Genomic DNA, 24550 nt, shown 5'->3' on the forward strand with positions numbered 1-24550 from the left:
GCTTTCCACCTGCATGCTCTTTCCATCTGGATTCTGTCCCCTCATGCCATTACGGTTAGCTTTGTCATAGATGTGGTCATTTCTGTTAAACAAAAAAGTGCTGTGTTTTTCTGCTTCAAAAAAAATAAATACTTAAAGCTAGGTCTGTCAGTCACCAAAGAAATATTCCAATTGGCTTAAAATTCAACTTCTCGCTTCCATTGCGCGCTTATCGGAAAGAGCTGGAGACTCTGCAGGAAAAGAAAACATTAATTCACTACTGCCTGCCAGCTAACCTTTGTCTGAAAGGGGTGACTATGAATTTAGTTTTGTTTTCCCAAACCATATTTTATGATACCACATACAAATTCTGCAAAATTAAGCTTATCTTAAATATGTAATCAGCATCCTAATTCTATATATGTTCTTATGAGATGATCTCGCTGGAGGGATTTCCATTAACTGTATTTGCAATGCTTTTTACTTCATATTTCAAACTAAATTATGCCTGCGTGCCAGTCCATCGCTGAGGCAGACCAGAAAGAGGATTATTATGTAGAAGACGTCTCGCAGGTCGTATATGTAAACACTCTTTGGATGTATTTGCAGGGATGTCGAAGCAAACACAGAACTGGCTGGAGAGAGACTGCAAAAATGAGGCTGGCTTAACCGGGGCGAACAAATGGCTTCAGACAGGTCTGTAGATCAGCTCATTTAGATGGCAAAACCAGACAAGCGTTCAGGCTCAAGAGCTTGCCTTCAGGAATGAAAGTGAAGCAAACTTCGAGGTCAGTAAAGGCTTGGAACCGTTGCCCTGAATTACTCATTTTCAGAGGCAATATGAGATAAAAGCAAGGCAGACACCTGAGGAACAGAGGAGGGTGTCAGCGAGATGAGAGGCGGTAGGGTCGTTTCCCTGCGGGACAGAGGGAGGGGAAGCAGTTACCTCTTAGGGAAACGCAGCGTTCGCTGTAGAAAGCTGTAGGGAATTGACTCTGTAATTTTCAGTATCCGGTGTGGTTATGAATTTTTGTTCTTTAAAGGTATTTTGTAGGTCTCCTGAGAATGACAAGGCAGAAGCTGGCAATGGGGTGGCTGTCACTCGGGAAAGGTTTGCCCCTGGGTAAGCAGGAGCTGCTGCCCTTCCCCGGCTGGCGGTACGAACTCGTTCGGGGACACGGCGGTTGACGGCTCTGACGAGGTTTTGGTGGAGACTTCTGGTGCAGCGGATAAGAGATGCTACGCGCCGAGGCTGCGTACGCCTAGGACACGGGTTTGTTGGCCGCGGGGCTCGCTGTGGTGGCCGCGGAGTTATGTTGGCAAGCACGCGCCAAGGCATGGTGTAGGTTCATCCAACGTGTATTGACCAGCCATGTCCTGACCTCATCCATAGGTAGTACGTGATGATGATCACTGTCACAGCCGTACGGTTTTCCGTGGGTTCAGAGGAAGGTAAATTCATCTCTGACACACAACAGCTTTTAAAATTCATATTGAGAAAGGTGTTTCAGCCTTTTTTCATTCCATTGTTCGTAATCCGTTGCGATTTATTCTATAAACTTACTGGGATTCTGCAGTCCATCAAGAGGCACGGGAGTGATGTCTGCTGCTCCCAGCAATAACAGCCAACCCGTGGCTAAGCTTTCCTCGACTCAAACCGTGTGATGTGAAAGCATTCATTGAACTGAGATGTCTCCGTTTGAGGTCTTCAGTACCTTTGTGTCATGATGTGCGCGTTAATGGCACCAAATTAAAGCACCGCCTAAACAAGAATTTGTGCTGCTGATGGTTAATTGTTCTCCAGTTGCCGCAGCTTTTTAGTCGTCTGTATTTGTCTCAGAGTAGCCACGTATTTATTCTCTTTCTAGGGAACCAGCAGACCTGCTTAATTATTCCATTGCTGTACAGATAACAAAGGGACGAAGCTAGGTAGATACCTTGTACTTCTGGAAATCTGTGCACTAATGAGGTTTTTCTGCATGGGCAATTTTGGAAAAGTTCTGTTTCTGTATACAGTTTTACAAGCTAGGCAAAACCTTTTCTTGATGTTCCACCAGAGAATTGATTAAAATGCCTCAATTTGAAAGATTTCTGAGGAATATGTAAATATACAGAAACATAAGTGTTTATCAAGGGTGTTTTAAAGTCCACAGTACACAGCATACAGGTACAACTCTCGGGGGACAGAGCCATTTTCTTCTCCAAGAGATGTTTGTATGGTAGCCACCAGCCTCTGGAGCGGCCAGGGCTGCTCTGAAGGTCAGCACTGACCCACACCTGGTAAAGATCTGCCCCTCCGTTTCTGATGACTGAATAGACCTTTTAAATAGAAAATATTAGGATGTCTTCAACAAATGAGCTGGAATAACAGAGGAAGAGTCTTCGTTTTTGTCTCTGGTGTTCCTTGAACCTCTCCTAACGCAGAGGTAAGTGGTGAATTGTACGAGGCTTGGCCAAAAGAGGGGCAGGAGAGATAAAGTGTCTCTGCGCGAGGCCCATCAGCTGCAGGCCGTCTGCTCAGAGGCACGCTCAAATTAAGGACCTCTGCGGCATTTCTTCCTCGTGCATCTCTCAACCAGGGTTTGTCCCTTCCAGGCAAGTACAGTCCGTGATGTTTCTGCTGACAGAGAACAATTTTACACCCATCTGTTCAAGCAGCAAGAGACCTTTCTTATCACTTTGTAAGTCAGCAAGAATGACTTTGTTTTGCTCTTTTTCCTTCCTTTCCTTGCCCATTTCGGGGTTTAGGTTTACATTTTGTTTAAATTTTTAGGGGTTTTGTAACCTACCCTCTAGATTGCTGGTTTGTGCTCTTCCATGTCATGCAGCGGTGAATACCTGTTCTGGCCATCACCTCTTTTTACTGTTCTGGTTTTTTTTGGGTTTTTTTTTTTTTTTTTTTTTAAGGAGGATTGGGTTTCTTACTTTTTCTGACTTTTTTAATCTGCTTTTCAGTAATGTCTTTTTTGCCTTTCTGCACAATTTTTGTCTGAGCTTTTCAATAGCTCTTCATGAAATATCATTAATCTGGACTTGATTCTTTGGCAACTTTACCTAAACATTCCATGATGGGATTGAACAAAACACGTTCATTGAGGGATTACAGCGGGAGGAACTTTTGCTATTGTTTATGGTTTACCTGTTCTTTGGAGAAAACACTTTCATCTCCAGCACCATCAGACTTTTATAAACACTGACTCTGTTAATGAGAGTGAGAAAAGAAATTGCGTTTGTGCCAACAGTGGGAAGGAAATATGTAATTTCTCCATTAGTCTATCAGGTTAGCTCATGTAAACAACATGATTAAATTTGTCTGTGTGCATCGTGCTATATAAAGAATAATGATAATTAAAAAACCGTGCAAGGCCCAAAGATAACAAGATTACGTTGGGGAAGAGCTAGGAGGGGGATGGCAGCATTGAAACAAACAGCGATAGGCTTAATTCATCAGCGCGAGAGCCGGTCTGGACGTCGGTGCCCGCGGTGCCGTTCGGGGCTGGCAGATGGAGGCAGACCCAAAGCCGAATTCCCCCCCCCCCGCCCCGGTCTCTGCAGCGCTCTGTGCCCAAGGAACGTGGTGTCATAGAAAGGAGTAAAAGCTTTGTCTGTGTGGACGCTTCTCACGATGGAAAGCAATTGTAAAGAAGTGAAAGAGTTCGAACAAGACGCGGGCTTCAATTTCAACGCATCACTAAATGCTTTCTGGAGCTAATGCTTTCAACACTTTGTTCATAGGCAAAAGAAGCGGTAACTTAATTCATTGGAAGGGAGTCTCTGGTTATGAGACTCCTGTGCGGAACAAAGATTTCGGCTGCTGTGTAGGAGTTTCCATAAGACTTCCTATATGAAGTCTGAGCGGCTCTGAGAACGTCAGTGGTGATGCAGACTCCTGTCAAATGGCTGTCAAATATTTCTGCGATCCCACCTAAAGGCAGAGTTCTCCGGATATTGCCCGAGACCTTGCTGGAAGAGCGTGCTATTCCCCAGCTCTCCCGGGCACGGTCGGACCCCGACGAGCCTGGTGTGAAGAGAGCAGCGAGAGCGGCTGCGGCCGAGCGGGAGCAGCTCCACGAGCCTCGCGGCCCCGGCGAGCTCCCTGAAATGAAGGGTTCTTGGTTGCCATATGGAGTTTTCCCTGGGCTCTGATAGTTCTGCTGAGTGCATACAGAAATTGGAAATAAATTGGAAGCACACAGAATGAAATAATTCACAGGCTGCACTAAATTACAGAAATGGTCAGTGCTTTGGCACACGCAGACGAGCAGCTGGTGGATGGGTTCAGCGGGGCTGCCTTGATTTTGGATTTAAAGATAAAGCTGCTGGATCGCAGGAAACTCAGAGGTGGGTTTTTTCACCTCCTCTCTCTGTGTTCGCTGATGTCTCCAGCACGCACAAATGATCACAGCTCTGAGCTCTTGTCTGAAGGAAACACTGTTAAATAAAAAGGAAAGTGTATGAAATTATGGAAATGCAGCATTGAAACGTTATGGAAATTGGTGTGGCAATAGCATCATTTACTTAATGTTGTGTTGATCTGATAATAGCTATATTTCCATTATGGAAAAAGAAAAAAGAAACATAAATTGATGCTGCTTTATCCTTATTTATTCCCGTGAGACTACCTAGATTGTCAAAAAGCTTAACATGCAAATGTAAATGTGTATGATTTAAGGGCACAACGGACCATGAGAAATCCATGAGTCTCACGCACTGCTGTGACACCATCTGTGATTGCTCAGTGCTGTCGCCTGTGGAATAGGAATAAGGCTGTCCCAGAGCTGCAGACTGCAGAGCTTACCTGGCCTGCATCGAGGGGAACTGTCACTTCAAAGGTTTAACGTATACCTGCCTTGCCGTGGCACTCCTCTTCCTTCTTACAACAGCTAGTGGACCTGCCAAAAAAAGTTTTATTTGCACACTTCACAACAATGAAGATTTATATTTCTTCTAGGGAGGAAATTCCCATACAGATGTTGCCTGATGTCTTTTTCTGAAGGAAGTTAGCATGAATAATATTTATTTAGAAAGACAAAACCCTATGGATGCTTGAGGGTTTGCTATACTGTTCACTATTGAAATTTTTATCAGAATTCTTCTAAAACTCAGTAACAAAAGATAGGAGAAGTGCCGGATGGACTCTGAAACACTGCAGATTTGGGACTTTCCTGAAAGCCCCTAGGAGGTTAAAAAGTGAGAGTACTTCTGTACTGTGGTGAAGCATCCTCCTCCTAGGGACTGCAAGACACCTAAATCCCAGCCTTCAAAGATAATTTCAAGTCCTATTGAGCAAGTATTAAACATACAAATATTGTTAAAGGTCAGGACCTCAATCTTTAATTGTGAATGTAAGAAGATTATTGTGATGGTGTGAGATTAACAGCACTACATCTGGAGTAATTAATTTCAAACTTTAAACCCAGCCTGGGTCTTATGCCTGGGGAGGATGTAAGGCACCGTCTTCCTTTCACGTGGCAAGCATGAAGCGTGGCCAGGATCGTTGCGGTTCCTCTTGTTCTCGCTTCCAGGGGTGGCGGGGGGTGGCTGTGCCCAGCCTGCGGGCAGCAGCGTGAGCAGAGCAGCGAAAGCCTTGCCCAGAGACGCGCGGCACCGGCACGCGTACCCCAGCTCCTGACAAAAACACGGTATTCCTCCTGTTTGTCAGTTCGTGCTGCTTTGCATCCTCTGTGCAATAATCATGGGAACTAAACCTGCCTCTCTGGCGGCATCTCTATCCCACCGCTGGTTTTGAGGTAGTCTTACTGAAACTCGAAGGAGAGGGAGACCGCAGAGAGGTTTGCTGTGAGTGTACTGCTGTCAAATGGCTTCTGGGTTGGTACACTTTGATTCACAGTTTGGTAGGCAGCTTAGCCAATCTCCACGGCAACCCCATGTGTACCATAAAATTGTGAATTATCTTGTTTAGAAGAGGTTCATTAGGAAGATTAATGAGGTATTATTTTTCTCTCATTCCATGTCCTGATACAGAGGGGGCATGGTAATTTTCCCAGCTGTGCACGGCAGCAATTGGTCCTCTCCAGGGTCCTCAGCATCACTGCATCGTGATCAGTTAAACTGCTCAATCTTTGGAAGCGTTATTTGTCAGCTTAATTAGCCCTAAAGGAAGCACTTGTTTTAAAATAGGACAACAGTTTTGTTTTTCCCTGAGAAGGACATAATGTTATTAGCAGTGGCAACTTGTTTAAATAAAAGTGCTTTTAAGCTGAGTTTTGTAAGAACCCCTACTTAGCACTCAGGTTTCCCCCCCCACCCCTGAAGTCACCCATCTCCTGTGAGCTGCCAGCCTCATCAGCACCAGATTAACGCAATGACGTGGTTCTGCAATGGGTCAGATACCATCACGCAGCAAGGAAAGACAAGAAAGATGTCTTCATCAAGAAGATGGGGTAAGCTATGAAATAGTCCTGCTGTCTGGCTCTCATTTTCAGCTGGGACAATTCTTTCTTCAGTTTGTAGCAGAAGAATTCAGAATTTCTTATTGCACTGTTCTTCCAGGGTAAAAAGGTCAGAACGAGTCTTGGAAAAAGCCACAGAAAGTCCTGACTGTGGGTGAGTCTGATGTTATGTGTTTGCCACAGACAGATACGACTACAAAATTCAGTTCAGGCTCGAAATAGCTAGTGAGGTTTTAGATAGAAGTAAAATATGTGGAAGCTGCAGAAGGGCTAGAGCTGGATGAGTATCAACAACCAGATCTGTAGCCCTATTCCCAGCCCAAGGAGGATAGCTTCAATAGACTTCCTTCTTCAGAGAAAATTAGATGGTCTTTAAAAAAAAACCAACAAAAAAACCTATCTTTAAAAACAAATTCTATCTGAACGTTCTATTTCAGTCAAAAAAACCTCCTCAGTCTCAAGAGGTGGTCTGTAATTACGATCAGTTACATATTTTTTTCCTTATTTATTATTATTCATACTATGCATAACAATTGAGTTTGATTTAGGGGTTTTTTTTAATGCTGTGTTCAAAAATACCAAACTTTCAAATGTGTTTACTGGTCTGTATTTTCTGTACTACGCAATTACATAAGGCTAGAACTCTCGTAAATTAATATGCCGTCTTCGGATCGCACGAGTCGAGGTTGGTTTTGGTGCGTGTAGGGGGGAGAAGGGCTAACCGTGCACTGGTTCAGCGAGGATGCTTCTCGAATGTGAATGATCAGCAGGAGAAAAATCAAACTCCTGAATGTCAGAGCTGTGTGGGTGAACGCCGATTGCTCGTCCTGAGCTGGAAGGGGAGGAAGGACGGGGGGAGATGGGGGTGCAGCGTCCATCAGACAGGTACGACGTCACCGCAGAGGCTCCTGGTCTGCCTGCAGCCTGCTACGGGAGGACCGTGTGCCGCAGATTAATTGCAATTTCAGACAGTTCTCATTATCAGCATGCTATTAATTACTTTAATGATGCATTCATTTAGATTGAAAATATGATACCACTAAAGTTTAATTAAAAAAATCAATAACTCATTAACACATTATTGCTATACCTACATGCATCTCCATATTAATCTCCTGTGCTGGAGAAGCAGTTGCCTCCAGCTCTGCGTCCAGAGATCTTTTTGTTAGAAGCGTTTTGTTGGTAGGCTAATCGCAAAAGGAGAGTTATTTAGTCACCGCTTTCCTTCTTTAGGGACTACGGACCACAGGCCAGATCAGTTCTTCTCTTTGGGCTAGGCAAAGCTGACAAGTACCCCAGGTAATATTTATTCTTTCTATTTTTATTCAAAGAGAAAATACTGTTTTGGTGTTTTTGTGGCTGGCTGAAATTCTGTCTTTTCACAGTATATGGGAAGGAATAAGCCACCAAACTTTTAATTAGCTGCCACAGATTTGGGACACGGCCAGGAATTTTATGAATAAGCAGCACACCGGGATCCGAGGGACGAGGCATCCCCTCTCCTGCCGCTGTACCCCGATGCCCGACGTCTGCCGGGCTCTGCCGCTCAGGGACCGACTGCTGCTTTCCCATGCCTGAGACGTATCAGATGGTGCGACTGAAGGTTTAACATCATTTTGGGTTTATATATGACTGTACGTATGCGTGCGTGTATGCACACATATCTACACGAGCGGAACGATGTTTTGTGTTTCTCAGTGAGACAGATGGGAGAAGGAGCAACAGCGAGCTACTGGAAACCATCCAAATGTTTAAATGAGAAGTGAGCTGAAGAAAGAACGTTTCTGAAAATGTATTTGTTCCTTAGTGGGTAAAATACACTCATTACTGCTGTGTTCCCATGCATCAGTTAGTATAGTCTTTAATTAAATTATCCCTGACTGATATAAAGTCCCAGTCTCTCAGACAGCAGAAGAGATTCGTTCACACAACAGAAATCTCGACAAGCTGTGGGGGCCGTAGCTGTGCTCTGCGGACCAGGAGGTCCGGTCCCTGGCAGACGCGCAGCAGAACTGGACCGGACGTTTCTGCGTCCCAGACGCCGCTGGTCCAGGCTGAACAGCGTGTCCCGGCTGACCTCAGGAACGGAGCCCAAACTGCGCTCCCGGTGTCAGCCGTTATCCCGGGAAGAGCAGTGTGTAACCCTGGATTTACACCAGGGAAACAGAAACCAGCTGGTTTTAAACACCGCGGAGACTCCCGTCGTGTGGGGCTCTGCTGAGCTGCGGCAATGCTGCGGCTGCCCGTGCAAACGGGTTGGTGACCGGGGCTGTCTGCGGCACGGGGCTACAAACAAAAGGCAGCGGCCTTCCCGGTTGTGAGTTCCTCCTGTTCGGAGGCCGCATTGTTGACTGCGAGCTCTTGCCGAATACTGCGATTTTTAGAAATTACTATTTTTATTTCAATTTGTTACAGCATAGAAAGTAAATGCAAACTTGGTCCCATGCTGCTCTCCACGCCCTGAGGGCACCTGAGCAGCCTCACCTGGGACCTCCCCCGCTGCTCCTCCGTCCTTTGTGGCCCCGTTTCAGCCCGGGGCCGTCGGTCCCTGCCCCAGCCGTACCGTAGGATGCCGATCTCCGCGTGGTTAGGAGCAGAAGAGCAGTCGGCTGAGTGCGGCACCACATGCCTGCAGGCTTCTCTTCCTCGAATCCAGCGTCGCCGGTGACCCACGTCTGGGCAGTACGCGGGCATTAAGCAATGGACAGGAGCACCGGGCTGTTTCCAGCACCGCGGGGCTCCAGGACCGAGGGGGACGAGGTCTCCTCTGCTGCCCAGGTAGCGCTGCCGGCATCGCCACGTGTCTTCAGGAGCCCGTCAGGGTCTTCCCCATCCATCGCAAACAGCCACCCAGAGAAGGTATGATAAAAGTTTAGAAGATATTATCTTAACCAACACATCATGTTTCTCTTTCTTCTTTTTCCCTGATACCTGTTTGTGGATTAGCACTGGACTCGTAGTAGTTACCGAACTTAGGTTAATCAGTCGCTGCACAAGTGGCGTTGCTCCTAATGCTACGTAAAGGAGTGTGCTAAGCCAAAAGGGTCCTCTAATGACGTGGTCAATGCCTGTGACCACAGGCACTGTCACAAACCTTGTCTCCAAGGAGTCCCTGGAGGAGCATCCTGAGGCAGGAGTTTCCCAGATTCGATGGAATCCCTGTGGTGAAACAAAAAAAAGATTGCGGGTTTCCGTTCATTTCAGTACGAGTGGAAAGGAGACGCGCACGCAGCAGCAGGAGTCAGGGCTGGGCGCTAACGGAGCCTTCTACCCGTAGAACAAAGCACCGGCCGTCTCTCCAGACGGTGATTAGTAATTCTGCCAGTAACCGATTAACGCACCTGCCCCTCTCCTCTGCGCCCTGCGTCCCTGTCCGCTCAGCGGCAGCAGGACAGGATTCTGCCGGGGACTCACCAGCTCCGGCCCCGCTACTGCCAGTGACGCAGGGTTCCTCTCCAGATGTCTGCCCCGTCCCCTTAGAGCTTTCTTCTAAAGGACCGGAACACCACGGACAAGATGTGGCACGAGGTATCTGCTCAGGTACAACGGGCTTAGGGAGGAAGAGTTTAAGGAGATTTTTTTCATCTAATTTATTGGGATTTTATACTTAATAAAAAGGTACATTCATACCTGCAATACAATTAAAACGCTTTTTCATTTCACCAGACCCCATTTTCTGGATTTTCCATCTAACTACTCTCAGGCTTAAGATCCAAGAGAAACCCTTATGGGTGCACCCTATTGCCAGACATCAAATCATATACCAAGTTTCCAAAGCTATAACCATGCTAACGATGCTAACAATGATTCATTATTAATAATTATGCTCTAGCCAACGTGCAATGCTTTTCATTTTCATTGTGCTGTACGTACATTAACTAATAAATCTCCTCAGTATCCCAGTGAGAGTGGTAAGTGCAGTTATTCTCATTTTATGGATGGCAAAATGAGATACAGAGAGGTTAATAGCAAGTCTAATTGGACAATAATTACCCACTTACCACACTGAAAATTAAGAAATAATCCTCCCATTGTCATTACATCAGCAGAACAAGGAGAGAGCAGCGTTCACATCCTCCCTATCCCACCATTTAGCCAAACAGCCTGCGTGCGAATGAAAGCAAAGGGAGCGCAGGAGCAGATAAATAAGTTGTTCTTTTTTTGTTTAACATCTGTTTTCCATCACTGAGTCACTTCAGGATAGAAGAAAATTATTCAGTTTCCTCTGAAATCTATTAGGAGATGATTTTAAACAAAGTCAAGCTCCATTTGTAAAACGTATCTTTTGGAAAAGAAATGTGACAAATAGGATTTAATTACTGTTATGGACTGGTTTCACTTAATTTTTCGGGGGGGGGGGGGGGGGAAAGGTGTAGCAAAATGATTTCTAACTCAGGAAAGACAATAGGAAATCGAAGAAACCCAGAATTCTGCGGTAGACATGCTCATTGCCGTGTGACCTTGTAGGGGCTCTCCTCACCCTCCTAGCCCCGTGCTCTCAGCATTTTCACACCACGTTTGAATCGGGTACCCAGCACCTGTACTTTGATCCGCTGGTCTGTGGGGTGGTGCCTGGTCTGAGCGTAGGCACGCGGCGACCGGGTACCGCTCGTTCCTTTCCAAAAGTATCGGCAGGATTGTTTTACACCACAGGTAGGTGACACGAGCCTTTGGGACTTCTCGGGTCCTGTTGTCCACATTCAGACACAGATGTAGAAGGGTGAAAACCAGCGAGCAAACAGGCTGCGCTTTACCGGAAAGCATCTGCCAGCTGCAGCTGCGCCCGAGGTCGTCAGGCCGGGCGTACTGAAGCGCTGTTCCACGCTCTGACAGGTCTTCACTCTTATCTGAGGCCCCAAACGGGTGACAGTGACACCAGAAACCTGAAAGCAGAACATGAATGTCATATCAATGATTCATCTGCCCACCCCAGAGAAAAGGCTGCTGGGCCGGGGCTGTATGATAACATCTCCACCAGGGCATGTCCTCAGCACCTCCTGCATCCGTGCCGCGTGGATACGGAGATAAACGCACCCTAGATATCAACCTTGCTCTGTAAATATTTATCCCCTATTAAAATTGGGGAGGGAGGGAGGACTCTTGCATTAATCAAATTGATTTTCCTATTTTTTAATCACAGAATTTACAGATTTCCTTTCCTACACATCAAAATTCTCCAACAAACATCCCTGCCAAATAATAGACCCACAGCTCGCTTGAAAGAAAAGAAAGAAAAAAAAGTCCAGCAAAGATCCGGGACCCAATTCCTAACTCTCACAGCCTGTGTTAACCAGCTTTTATTTTCCTCTCGCTTACACGAGCACAAGCCAAGGGCTGCTCCGGGGGTGTTTGTGTAATGACATCAGCGCTAACGCTCCCCAAAAAAGCCCAGATTCAGTGAAGATGGGCCCTGACTGCGAGAACAGTTCTGCTTTCCCTCAGAGCTGATAACGTTCCCCACGCGTTCTGTCCCCGCAGGACCTGGCTCTCAGTTTTGGGGAATTGTGGCGCTCGGGCTCTGCGGCTCCCCGGGACAGAAACCCCCTGCCCTTCTCCCGGCCCGATTCTGCGCGTGAGGCGGGCAGGAGCCCCAGGTGGGCAGGACCTGCTCAGCTCTGCACCCTGCTCTGCACCCTGCCTGCTGCTCTGCACCCTGCCTGCACCCTGCCTGCTGCTCTGCACCCTGCCTGCACCCTGCCTGCTGCTCTGCACCCTGCCTGCCAGCGCCCACGGGCAGAGCAAAGGGCCGAAGGATTGCCTTCTGCTGTGTACAGGAACGCTTCTGGAGACTAACGGCACTTTGGGACATTGCTTTGGTCTTGCCTGGACACAGGGTGGCCCAAAAGAGCAATCCTGTCCGCTTAAAAACGTCCTGCACCGACAAGGTGACAGCTCGTCTGACCACCTTCTATCTCTAGCTGTATGAATCTTAGAAAAACGGTGGGGAGCTGCAGTTTATCTTTCCCTCCCCTCATTTAAGGGCAAGATGCTAAACCAGTTACTGTAGCCTTCAAGCAAGTCTACAGCCGACACGTTCTGTGCGTTTCAGTTGAACCAAGACACAAAATCACTGCTCAGCGTCAAAAGACCCCGAGCGAGGCCCCAGCAAATGCAATCGCCTCGTGATGAACTGTCAGTCCCGGGCACGGCTGGAAGTACGAATTTCCGGGATTCTGATGGTACTGAACTTTGCCAGTAGAATGAATCTTTAAGATTTTGATAGTACCGAACTTTTAGCAATGGGATAATAATGCATTATTCTAAGTGCTAACAGAGCACGACACTCTGTGGTTTTATACTTGCATGGTCCCCACTAATGTTACTGGAGTTAAATGTAATGGTAAAAATACCTGTGAGACTGTTTCAATGCCGTTCCAGTCACACTATATGTAACTTCATCATTCTCACATGTGCTGGGTTTTTTAACTTTTATTTTCCCTTCTGCTCCCATCAGAGTGTCTGCCAACTGCCCCTGTAATGGAGATTTTATGACGTCTAAAATCCACAACGCTTGGCTGTCACTAGTCCATTGTGAAAGGTAATAACTCATGATTTTTTGCAAAAAGCTTTGCACTGACCTCTGATTCAATATCCTGGATATTAGGGAAGCAAAGTGAGTTTTCCACAAAGGCAGTTCCTCAGCAGAGCTCAGTGCCAGGGCAACCGGGCAGGTTCCACCTTCGGTGATATTGCTCGATTTAGAAATACCGTTCAGTTTTACGCAGGGCGTACCTGCGTGGGCCCGGGCACACATCCTTAGCAACTGCAGTTCACGTCATGAAATATGGTAGTGCTTCAACCAGCTGCCTGAGTACGCCTTTAAAACTGCTCTGCCAGTGTGAGTTCTTACGCGAGCAGCAGCCAGCTGCAAACATCTGGAGCCACGTGGCCAGCTGTATATAACCGAGGGTCCGTGTTTCTTTAAAGGAAGATTTTCTTTTCCATGGGTTATACAGAGTTTGCACAGAAGGAGAAACTATATTGCTTAGTGGGTTTAGTGTGTATAAAAATAAGAACTGCTCAACAAAAACAGACGACAGAGATGTTTTTAAAAAAGGGGTAGCTGATGGCCAAAGACCTAGCACAGCTGAGAAAAAACATTAATTACGTTGGTGTTAATAGGCACTTCTTTTTTGTGGCCATTCAGGACGTTAATTTTAAACATTGTCTTGTTTCTTGTCTGTCTTTTTATTAATTCCTTTCTGTCTGATGTGCAGGCATTTCGTCGTGGTTGCCATGTTGAACTGATTCACATTTCGTTTACTGCACGTTCCCATATGTCTGTATATATACACGCACTCCATGTGAGCGTGCCAGCTCACACACACACTGATGTTTAACCAATAAATCGAAGGCTATGTATAACAGCGTTAATTATCTAGATCCGAGCAGTGAAATTGAATATAAATTGGGTGAAATCACCTTATTCCTTCTCTCCACGCAAACAGAGAAAAGCTGGACAAAATGTAATATTTCGCACAATTGCACCTATGCTGGTACAAGAGCATGCCTGCTCTATGGTTAGTTTTCAACGTAGAACTCTGTTAATTCTTTTTTTCTTAATGTTTGCTCTTTCTTCTACCAACTAAATAAGACCATTATACCAATGACAGTCACTGTATTAATTTAATATTCTGAATATTAGGTCTCTGGTAACTCGATTCAGAACAAAAATTCTTCTTCCAAGTCAGCATTTCGAAAGATGTTTTGATATATGCTGGAAGTCAAATTGCAGTGTTATGAATGAAAGAAAATCATAAGATATATTGGAGAAAATGTTTTATTTCATTTTGGGTTAAGTCTTCTTTTTGTTTCCAGTTTTTAAGCCAAAATACCCGTTTGGAAGATCGCACTTAAAAATCAATTTGTAACGAAAAGCACTGATTTAAGATTCCCATGGGAAATGAGAAACTCAGCTTGAATTTTTATTTCATTGGGTGAGCACAGGGACTTGTGCACGTAGCAAAGGTGAGCCGGGGAAAGCACGCCAGTAAATCCTTTAGTCGTTTGGAGGTGATGTGACAGCCAAACGGTCTTAACGATTTTCTTCAGTGACTCCACTTGATCCGTAAGGGAATAGATTGGAGGAACCTGATCTCGGACACATCTGGCTATTTAATGGGCTGCAGCGCAATGACGGGGCGGCGTCTTCTGCTGGGGCTGGCTCCTCCAGCCAGCCCGGGACGGGGGTGCGGGAGCGCAGGCAGCAGCTCTGGGTGCTTCTCCGCCTCGGGGGGAGCTTGGGGGGAAGGAGTGGACGTGGTCCGGCACCTGGTCAGGCTCTGGGGCTTGGGGCTGGCACCGCGAGTGCCACGTCCAACCTGGCAGATGCCGTGAGTGCGGAGGCTCTACTGGAGAGATTGAGCTTTAGAGAGCTCCGCCAGACCGACCTCCTTTGTCAAAAACATGTAAGGGAAGAGTTAATAACCAGCGAGTATAAAAATTCAGGCACTCTAAGGATTGTAGAGTCATTTAAAACTTCACCTCCGAATTCATTTGAAAGTGTGGTCAAGTCCTCAAACCTCTTTTTTGAACTCTAAATGCTTTCTAAAAGTTCACCTGAAGATACGGCTCTGTCAGGCTCCCAGACTGGACAGGAATAGTTGGATGTGGGTAGAAATAAATGACTGCCTACATAACTTAGCTGGATTTCTCGTGTAGCACTTACATAACTAAAGCGCCAGGATAACATTGCCTAAATAGGCCTATTTCTGGAGGTGTTTCATGATCAGTACCACATAATTTATTGTGGAATTAAACTTATGAAACTCAAAAGAAACATACTAGTATTTTCCAGATTTTTATTTTTTTTAAATCTGTAATGTCCAGTATAAAACCATCATCTTTGTTTAGTAGCGAATTCTGTAGCACAAATGTAAATTTTTACTAAATTCTATAAAGGCAATCAATAAATCTGCAAAAATCTACTATTCGCAATTAAATTTTGTAGAACTGTTCCATAAGTAGACAAATTGTGAGCTCAGAAGGGAGATCAGCCTTTTGACGCATCATTTTTTGATGTGAACGCTCCTCCTAATAAAAAAATGACGGCAAACAAAAATAGATTTTCTGTCATGAGTGGAATTGTTCTTTTTCTTAATGCACTCCAAAGCTTTCTGTAAAGCATCATCTGCTCTTTAAATACATATTATAGAACATCAATGAAAGTCAATACCTTTGGTCAGTGGGTAAAATATTAACACTAATGATCTGACCTGTTTCTTATTTAGCTATTGATTCTGTCTCTCTCTCTCATTTTGTTTTCCTGAAAAAACACAAAGTTAGGGGTTTGGTTTTGGAATCAGAACGACAGAACAGCCCGGGTTGGACGGGACCTTGAAAGATCGTCTGGTCCAGCCTTTGGTGGGAAGGAGCCCAGGTGAGATTACCTGACACCCTGCCCCGTCACGTCTTGAAAGCCTCTGGCTGGGGACCGCACCACGTCCCCGGGAGGTTCTTCCAGCAGCCGATTGTTCTCACAGTAAAAAAACCCATTCTTTCTTAAATTGAGATGAAATTTCTCCCAGTGCAACTCGGACCCATTGCCCCTTGTCTTCTCCACGTGGCCGCATGGTTTTCTTTTCTGGAAACAAAATGGCAGGGGATGAAAGGCTTAAAAGCTGTTTCAGCCGTCTCTTCTTGATCCGGGTAATTATTCTGGCTGTTTTTCTGAGCCAAAAGCCAGTAACAGAGTTTATTCTGGTCAGCTGTAAACAAAGCGGTGTGCTTCCATCTATCAAATTGCTTTGCTTTTATCTGGAGGTCAGGATGAAAACCACTGACGGAGCACCTGAGATGGGTGGCATCTAAGGCCAGTGCCCAGTGCTCCCCCGTACCCTGCCGACGACTCCAGCACCCGCCCCGGCTTTCCTCCGCAGACCCCCTTCCCTCCTCGTGGTGCGTTGGTGCGCTTTCTGTTCAAACCGCGTTTCTGTCGAGTGCGTTTAGTTGAAGACAGGGTTGTCTGGCTGTAGCTTTATGTCTGCGTCTGCTGCTGCGCTGAGGCTGCGTGGCCGGGGAACGCGGCTCCCGCACGCGGGGGTGGCTGGATGCGCTCTCGTGGTCCCGCGCTGAGACTCGTCGCCGCTCCTCTTGCCTCGGCGTTAGGAAACCTCCCGCGCACCCATCCCGTGGGACGGGGCTCGAGGCGGCGGGTGGGAGCGTTGCAGGAGCCTGAAGGTACCGGGTGTGGGGAGCAGCACCGCGCCGTGCCAACCCTCGGCCATGGCGGGCACTGCCCCGCCACCGCTGCCGCGCTCCTGCTCCGCCCTCGGAGGGGTTTGTTCGGTGGTTGTTCCTGGTCTGGTGGGTGAATTAAATTATTCTTCGCGTGGCTTATGTGAATCAATCTGTTCGCTGTGGCGCTGGAAAGGTAGGGGCTTCTACTTACTTTATTTACATTGAGGATGCTTTTAGTTGGTTTTTTTTTAATTAATTTTAATTAAGACTGAAAATAGCCCTTCAAAGATATAACTAAGATTGGATGGAAAAATTCATTTTTGTATGAGTCTGAACTGCCTGTTTCAGTAATTTTGATGATGAAAAATTGAGCTGGAGATTGAAGATATTAAATAAACAATCGAGTACTTTAAGTTATATTTAGTGCCGTTGGGAGTAAATTAAATAAGTGGCTGGTACAGGAGCGAGAGGAAGAGGAGCAACGCTGCACCTCCAGTCCTGCTTTCTGAAGGCTGACCTGTACGTTGCAACATGAAATGACTTAACCCGACGCGCTGTTCGAAATGGTTCTGAATTATAATCGGTGCTGCTCCGGGAAGCCGCATTCCTGCGGTAATAAGCCGTTACCTGTTGCCCTCAATTATTCTTAGGTTACCGAGTACAGTTCAACAGTCTGCAAACATAGTGAGCTGCGAAGCGGGGGAAGCCCAGAGCCCACGAAGGGCAGAGAGAAGTTGGGAAGGTTTAAAGGGGCTGAGCGGCACCACGGGCAGCATGTCGCTGGTCACCGGTGCTGCCGCTGCCCCAGGACACGGAGGACGTTCTCGCTGCGGAAACGGGGATGGCAGTCCTCTCGGATGCTCATAGGAACAGATCTGCAGAGGAATGCCCTCTGTGCCTCGGGGGAGGCGCGTGAGCCTTCTGAAGGCAGTGCTGGGAAAAACAGACTTGTAAACATCTGACAAAAATGTGCCTTTCTAATAAATATTGAAATGCACCCTTCCCAGAATTTGGGAGTATTAGTTCTGGCGCTGGTTCAAGCGTGTCTCTCATCGAGTGATTGATTTCTTTATTTCTGTTCTCTCCTGCCAGCCCCTGGGAACGTGATTGAGTGAAATCCGGAGAACCTTAAAAGTGCAGGGAATTTATCGGGGAACCGAACGAGGGGACTTGGGTGGAGGCAGGGCAGGGTCTCAAGCTGTGCACTTGCCCAAGTCCTGCAGAGCACAAAGTACTCTCGAAAGTCTAATTTCATCTGCTCATTTGAAAGAGGGTGGGCTGGGGAGGTCGGGGTAGGAGGGATGGGATTGTTGACCCAAGGGGGATTGATGCAGGGCTGTCTCCGTGCTGCGAACCATCAGTGCTTGGTGGTTGTCATCAGCTGGGTCACCATTGGCATCAGTCGGTTCCTGCTGCGGAACTTCAGAAACCCATTTTCTGTTTTTATGAGAGAGGGTGGTGCAGAGTGAGTCTGCTGTGTCTGGCAGGGTCGTTTCCTATCCTTAAACTGGATTATTGTACATAAGCGTGTGTGTTTCTTGTTCATTCTTTCCTTCTTAGAGCATCGTGCTCAGGGGGCCAGCAGAACGTGCTCTCTGCTCAGCGCTGGGGCAGAAAGGATGGAGCTCTGAGGCTGAGGATAAACAAGGATCAAGATGTGCAGGTGACTCGTTACCGGTCGATTGCCATCACCACTTTGTTTCTGTATTTCAGTTACGGAATTTAAAATCTAAACCGCTCTTGTAATAAGCACAATAACACAATAGAAGGCAGCGAGGCCAAGTGACAATAGGCAGTATTTCTTCTCTCGTGCCAAGAATCCGAATGTGAAAAGCAGGTGCCGCAGCAGCGGCTGTGCAAGGAGGACGAGTCGCAGTTGGCAAAGCACAAAATTCCTCAGAAGCAGGAAAGAATCACAAGCATCCCAAATGCCACCGGGCAAAGCTGGAAAAGCACTGTTTTCTGTCAGATCAAGACAATGTTACCAGCGTTTTTCAAGTAACTCACATGTTGTATTTTTGTTCATCCTCGTTTCTGGCAGAAAAGGACAGGCTGCCACCCAGCACTATCTGCTCTGGCGCAGGGAGCGTTATCTTGCTTTGCAGCCTGCACGGCATTTTCCTGGAGCAGATAAATTAAAGAGGGTTAGTGTCTCTCTGTTATTTACATATGTAATGTTTTTGTTTCCTCTGCGCATTCTTTGTCACAAGATTTAACCATCTCAGTAATTGCAGATGATGGCTGTCGGCTGACGTTGCGTCCAGAGCCGTAACTGACTGCTGGGAAGGACAGAAATAACTGAACGGTCAGTAATTGGGCACAAAAACATTTCCTCATGGGCACTATGCAAGTAAGTTCTTAAGCTTGAAGCATTTGGAAAAACTGCACTGAACTCAGTTAAAATAATGGTTATCTCACAAAAGAGTTATTAGCAATCCTTTTTGTTTGTTTGTTTTATTGAAAATTGCATTCTTTTATAAACTGGGATTGTTTTTACACCTCACAAGCGTTACAAAACAACGCGGCTTTGGTTCGTTTTCATTATTATGTGGGCCAAGTCTTTCGGTCAGGCAAAACCGTTGTGTAGCACAGGATGTGATTTCTGATTAACCGCTTTCCTCCCCGGACAGACGATGCCTCGGGTCCCAGCGGCCCGCCTGTACCTGTACCCGTCCCCAGGAGCTCTCTGCCGTCCTGGGCTTTCTGCAGAGGCGTGGAAGCAAGTTCAGCCAGACGTCACTGAGAAGCGGTCCAGCGATATCCTGTGGACAGAAGGGGTAAGGGCAAGGTTACTGCCTGGGGGGGCTGGACTCTTTCCCATTTGCTGTCGAGGTAAACCATCTCCTAATCTTGCAGAAAGTTTTACGTCTCCAGCAGAAACAGTGTGTAAAGTGGAGCAGTGAAGTGCAGTTTAGCAGGAAACTGTATGCTGCATAGAAGAAAAATAGCTTTTAATTTTATAATCAGTTTTAATTCATCACTTCAGCTAATGTCTTTTACTTGATATCTACCTGATGGCTGGTTTAGCCTGGTTTTTTAATGAAGGGTTGAGCAATTGGTAAGATCTTTCACAAATATGATTAAGGAAACGCACACAATCAAGATGACTGCCTAACGCTGCACTGCTCAGCTGATAGAGCAGGAGAGAGAATAAATGTTAAATGCAATTTAATATACAACAAATTTTCAGTATACGGCATCCCAATACATCAAGACATTTTCCTTGAATGTCTTACTCATATTGCTTGGAAAAAAATAATTACACTGCTCATGCTCATTTACACATTTACAGCTTGCTAGAAACAGGCTGATTTCCCACCATTCACGTACACGGTTCTTTGAAGAATTCCTGTTGTTTCTGTGTCAGCACCACTGTTGGGGGGATGAATTCCTGCAGGCTCTCCTCACCATACAAGAGCACAACCCGAATGATGCAAGACTGAAATATTTCTCCTTCCCAGACACAGCCAATGACCCTCTCTATTAATGAGAAAAAAAATGTATTAAACACAGGCACTTGAATCAAGATCCTTCTCGTTCTTCTCTCGCAAGCGCGGTGGTAGAAGGAGGGATTTGTCGCTTTGGGGCACGGCCGCAGCCCCGTTTCCCAGGCAGAGGCGAGGCTGGCGCGCTGCCCTCGGGTGCTGAGCGCTGCCCTCGGGTGCTGAGCGCTGCCTCCCACGCCTCCCTCCATCTGCTCGCCGAGCGACTGCCGAGCCGGGGAGACCGAACGCGGCTTTTAAACCTTCGGTGCGAGTTCCATGGCCGCGCAGCCGCGCGCGGGGTCCTCCCTGCAGCACGGGGAGCCCTCCAGCGTCGCTTCCCTCGGAAGGGCAGCGCTGATCCGCGCTCTGCCTTCAGGATTCGACGAGTCGAGGGAGTTGGGGACCCTCCTGGAAACCGCTCCCTAGGTCACCGGCAGGATCCCGAGCAAGGCGGAAAACCTCCACGTACTGCCCTGAGCAATGTCCGAGTGAGGATATGCAAATCAGAATTTAGCTCTCCCACATTCTAAAGTAATTTAAGAAACCTTAAAAAATTGAATTGCTGTCAATCCTGGGCGAAAGGAAAGGTAACAGGTGAAAGTTTCTCCTATTCAGTTTAGTATCCCAGAAAAAGCAGAAAAAGAAGAGTTTTTTCCTGTACAAGTGGAGCTGTTCTTTCTTACTTCAGTGTAAAAAACCAAATAAAGTGTCTGGAATTACAGTGAAACGTATTATACAAAGCTCAGTTGAATCTTCCAAAAAATTTCTAAACTAATAGTTTAAAAAAAATAAACCCCCCTGCTGACTAAAGACAATAGATCAGAACATTTTGGGGTTTAAAAAGTGTGTCATATGCTGGGGAAGAAGGGTGATACTGTGGCCTCACACTATAGCTATAGGAATGTTTTATCTGTAAGAATATATCAACGGTCCAATAAAAACCCCACCTGTAAGTGTAGCGTCTGTATTCCCGAAGCATCTACAAACGCGCAGACCGTACCGCAGTGCCTGCGGACTAGCAATAAAGGGGTCGTTATACAGTTGTGTGAATGTAAACAGCGTTGGTAAAGACAGATCAGGATGGAAATAGGAAGGAAAAGGACCATCGTGATTAATACAAAACGAGTGGAAGAGAACAGCCCCAGAATCACAAAAGTGCTGGAGTGGGACACAGAACAGGAGGTGGGGTAAGGAAATTCAAACGTCTTCTGTCACAGAAGGTAGAAGCAGAGTGGGCTGTGGGAATTTCCCCTCCAGTGGAAAAATCAATAGGAAGAGGCAGGAGGAAGGGAATTACTGGATTACAGCAGGAGAAGCACTTAAATTTTCCATTCTTGGGTAGCCCAGTTGTATTTGGTGGATTTCTAGTGAGTGTGTCCCTTTAGCATCTGCAGCATTGATAGTTTCATTTCTCTGATCTTCAGGGCTGTTTTCCAGGTGCTCTGAAAGACAACAGCAATGACAATTCATACATAGTTTATCTATAACATTTTTCCAGGGTTAGCTCTCAGGGCAGTTAGGAAGTTACACCACTTCTGCAAGAAGGAGAACCGAAGTGGCTGCTGAAAGACGAGGACCAGAGACAGGACCCCGGCTGGGCTCAAGCCAGGGGTGGTTTCTCTTCTCTGCAAGGCGTTACTGAGAAATGCTCCTGTAGTAGGCAGTAAATAACTCGGTGTCAACGCGCCAGCTCTTCCCACCTCCTGCTCCAGTCGCTGCCCCACGAAGAGCCGTTCCTCTGGCAAGTGCTGCTCAGGAGTGGGTGGATGTCTTAACGTTTCACAGGGGTGTCCTTCAGGCACCCGAATTCAGCTCCTCCGCAGGGTAAGTCTGGTTTGTCCTTTCTGAACCGCGGGCGAGTGCAATCACTTGCCTGGTCGTCTCACCTCGGGGGCTGCCTTGCTCGTTGCACACGCGCACTTGTAACGGCTGCCCGTGAGCCCCCGCTGGGACCGCAGGTCGCTCAGACCCGTGAGCACAACCTCCAAACCAGTTGCGCGTGTCCTGGTCCAGCCCGCAGCTGGGCGAGAGCTGCGGGAGCCGGCGGGTGTCGGGAGGTCAGGCTGGCCGGGTCAAAGCCATCTCAGCACATCTGCAGCACATCTGGGCTGGGGCACGGTGTCCTTAGTGAGGGAAATAATTTTCTTCTACATTTTAAGCAAACAGATGGCAAAGTTATTGCTATCTTAACCTGGCAGCAGTTGTTCTGACTGGCGCTCACCTGGCGGGTTTGCAAATGCCTGCCCAGATTTCTTGTTGAAGTGAATGGTTTTGTGGTTCGAGCCTTTCCCCGCACCTCACTTACCTGACCTTACCCTGGCGCACGGGAAACCTGTGCTCCCGAGTCTCAGCCAAAACTGGAGCCCGTCTGTCAAAGTCTTCAGGAGAAAGCTCTGTCGCAGTTGTTTCTCATTTCTGCACGACTCCGTCCTTACCAGTCGGGGGTTGTAATTAATTCCGCAGTGCCAGGCCGGTGAGGGCTTGGGAGCAGACTGAGACGAGCCGGTCAGACCCCGTCCTAACTCGGCTGCTAGTGAGAGGGGGCTTTACGGTACGTGCCTTTTTACAGACGTACAATAACGTGACCAACGCTCTCTGAAGACTTTCTGAATTTCAGCTGCTGCTGGCTGGCTGGCCTAAAACCTGTTTTCCTTTCTATGAAGGCAGGCTTGTGACGGAAACCTTTCTTTTGGGTTTGGCAGTCACGGTCTGGTGAGTTCAGCGCTCTGTGCTGGCTGCACTGCGTTTCCTCTCCTGAAAGGCTCAGACAAGCCTGTTCGGTGAACATTTACTTTTTCACAGCAGCATTAAGAATCAAAGCTTCTGCTCTAGTTTCGCATTTCTAGAACGTTATTTATTACCTTTTTCACATAGCTAGGAAAAAACATTGATTTCCAATTTAAAAAAAAGCGACACAAACCACATCCAGAGTACAGCCAAGCCACAGAAGGATTTTACAAGGTACGTGTATTGGAAGGGAATGTCGGTGGTGAGGGAAGGGTTGGGACAGCACATATCAAAGAGAAAACTCGTTCTCGTGCACGTACCCAGTCGTTAGGTATCCTCTTCCACGTCCTGTTCATTTTCACTGTGTTCACAAAGCAGCGGGTAGACCTGATGTACGTCCTTAAATGTCAGCAAGAATCCTTAAAACCTGGGTGTGCTGGAGGAAACTCTGGATGAGCGGAAGGCTAACCAGCAGCGGTGCGTGCAGGGCTGAGCTTAGGGACTGGTTAGTGACCGGGTTAAGGGCAGCCGCCCGCTGGGAGGGCACGGGGCAGGAGGGACGGTCTCTTCCCAGGAAAGTCATGAAAATCTTCAGCATAGCTTCACGACGACGACGCAGTGACCCACCTCCCCTTTTTCCCATGTTAAGTTTAACGCAGCTTTTCACATTTCACACAAGGATGTTAAGAAACAAATTAGCCTAGAAACTGCAATTAGTTGTAATCCCAACGAGGCCCCTGGGAAGAGATAACCAAGCAAACAAACTTCTTAACATTTCCCCAGCCAGGCCAACTGGCAGGACGGCACTCTCCAGAAAATTAATCAAATCAGTTGCCCGGAGAAAATTGCCCAAGATGACTTTATCAGTGTTTACAGGAACTTCTGCCAGGTGTTAATGCTATTCATGCAGTGTAGGTGAGTGGAAAACTGTAAATCATACGAATAACGTGGGGGTTTATATTGCCCTGCTGAAGATGTTACGTGTTTTCTAGACGAAGTGGCACTCCAGCAGCTCTGCAGCTATTTCAGACAATCGGTGCAAGACTTTGGCATTTTGCTGCACAACTGATCTGCGTGCTCTGGAGGTTTTCAGTCTCACTCCTAAGTTTCTTATGCACGACTATTTAAGATCATAAACCAACCTAAAGGGCTTTGACATATTGTATGTACCAGTTTGCCTGTTCCAAACAGGGTGGAGCTAGACAAAATTACAAATGATTGCGTGTATTGGCCTTTTACAGGGGAAGATCATGCGTATACAGCTCAGGACCACAATAAAATCATGATAAATAAAATACAGTCCCCTCTCTGGAAAGCCTTTTCCAGACTTGTGTCCCGTGCACCAGACCTGTGGGACGAGGACACCCGTGACAACCTTTGGCTGTGACAGCGCTGCTCACCTTTCAAGACGTGACCCGTATGGAAGTGGAGCGCTGCGAGTGTAGGGCAGCTGATAAGGTTTGCTCACGTACTTTACTGGTTGTGAGTTTTGCTGGCAATTGCTGGAGCGAGATAAAAGTGTTCCAGGAAGAGAGGAGCAGGAGAAAAAACCCCACCAACCTCCAAATATGCAGAGGAGTGTCTTAGTTTTCCAGATGCACATAGTGTTGATCAAAATGCCACCTGCACACCCTGGCTGGTACCCTGAATTACACAGTTTCCCTGAGCTTACAGGATGCATAATGTATATGTTTAATGAAGCAGTCACCAGTTTGTGGATCCAGGAGGCTTAAGAAGTGGAGTTTAGGATGTATATGCCCAGTGCCT

The 24550-nt window shown here is 46.9% G+C and overlaps 1 protein-coding gene and 2 long non-coding RNA genes across 16 annotated transcripts in view; all 3 read left to right on the forward strand.

Annotated features, from left to right (window-relative positions):
* Positions 1 to 3499, forward strand: part of LOC129213014 (uncharacterized) — a 70774-nt gene extending 67275 nt beyond the window's left edge. Inside the window, exon 3 of the long non-coding RNA XR_008579335.1 lies at positions 589 to 3499. This is a non-coding gene — a long non-coding RNA (uncharacterized LOC129213014). The remainder of the gene's footprint in view (positions 1 to 588) is intronic.
* Positions 3500 to 5943: 2444 nt separating this feature from the next.
* On the forward strand, positions 5944 to 7905 carry LOC129212621 (uncharacterized). The gene is made up of 4 exons (XR_008579249.1): positions 5944 to 6383; positions 6493 to 6546; positions 7626 to 7691; positions 7778 to 7905. It is a non-coding gene; the product is annotated as an uncharacterized LOC129212621 (long non-coding RNA).
* A 4220-nt stretch (positions 7906 to 12125) lies between these two features.
* The window catches only part of LOC129212620 (uncharacterized), a 39335-nt gene continuing 26910 nt past the window's right edge, over positions 12126 to 24550 (forward strand). For 8 of the 14 annotated variants that reach the window (XR_008579235.1, XR_008579234.1, XR_008579237.1 and 5 more), the window contains exons 1-2: positions 18722 to 18876; positions 19202 to 19403. Coding sequence is in view for 2 of the 14 variants with exons in the window: in XM_054841447.1 (XP_054697422.1) it covers positions 19205 to 19403 (199 nt within the window). In the remaining 12 variants the exon portion in view is untranslated. The other 6 variants (XR_008579233.1, XM_054841446.1, XR_008579236.1 and 3 more) reach the window with 6 other exon arrangements.

This window comes from Grus americana, chromosome 14, assembly GCF_028858705.1.
Source record: "Grus americana isolate bGruAme1 chromosome 14, bGruAme1.mat, whole genome shotgun sequence".
Taxonomy (NCBI): Eukaryota; Metazoa; Chordata; class Aves; order Gruiformes; family Gruidae; genus Grus; species Grus americana.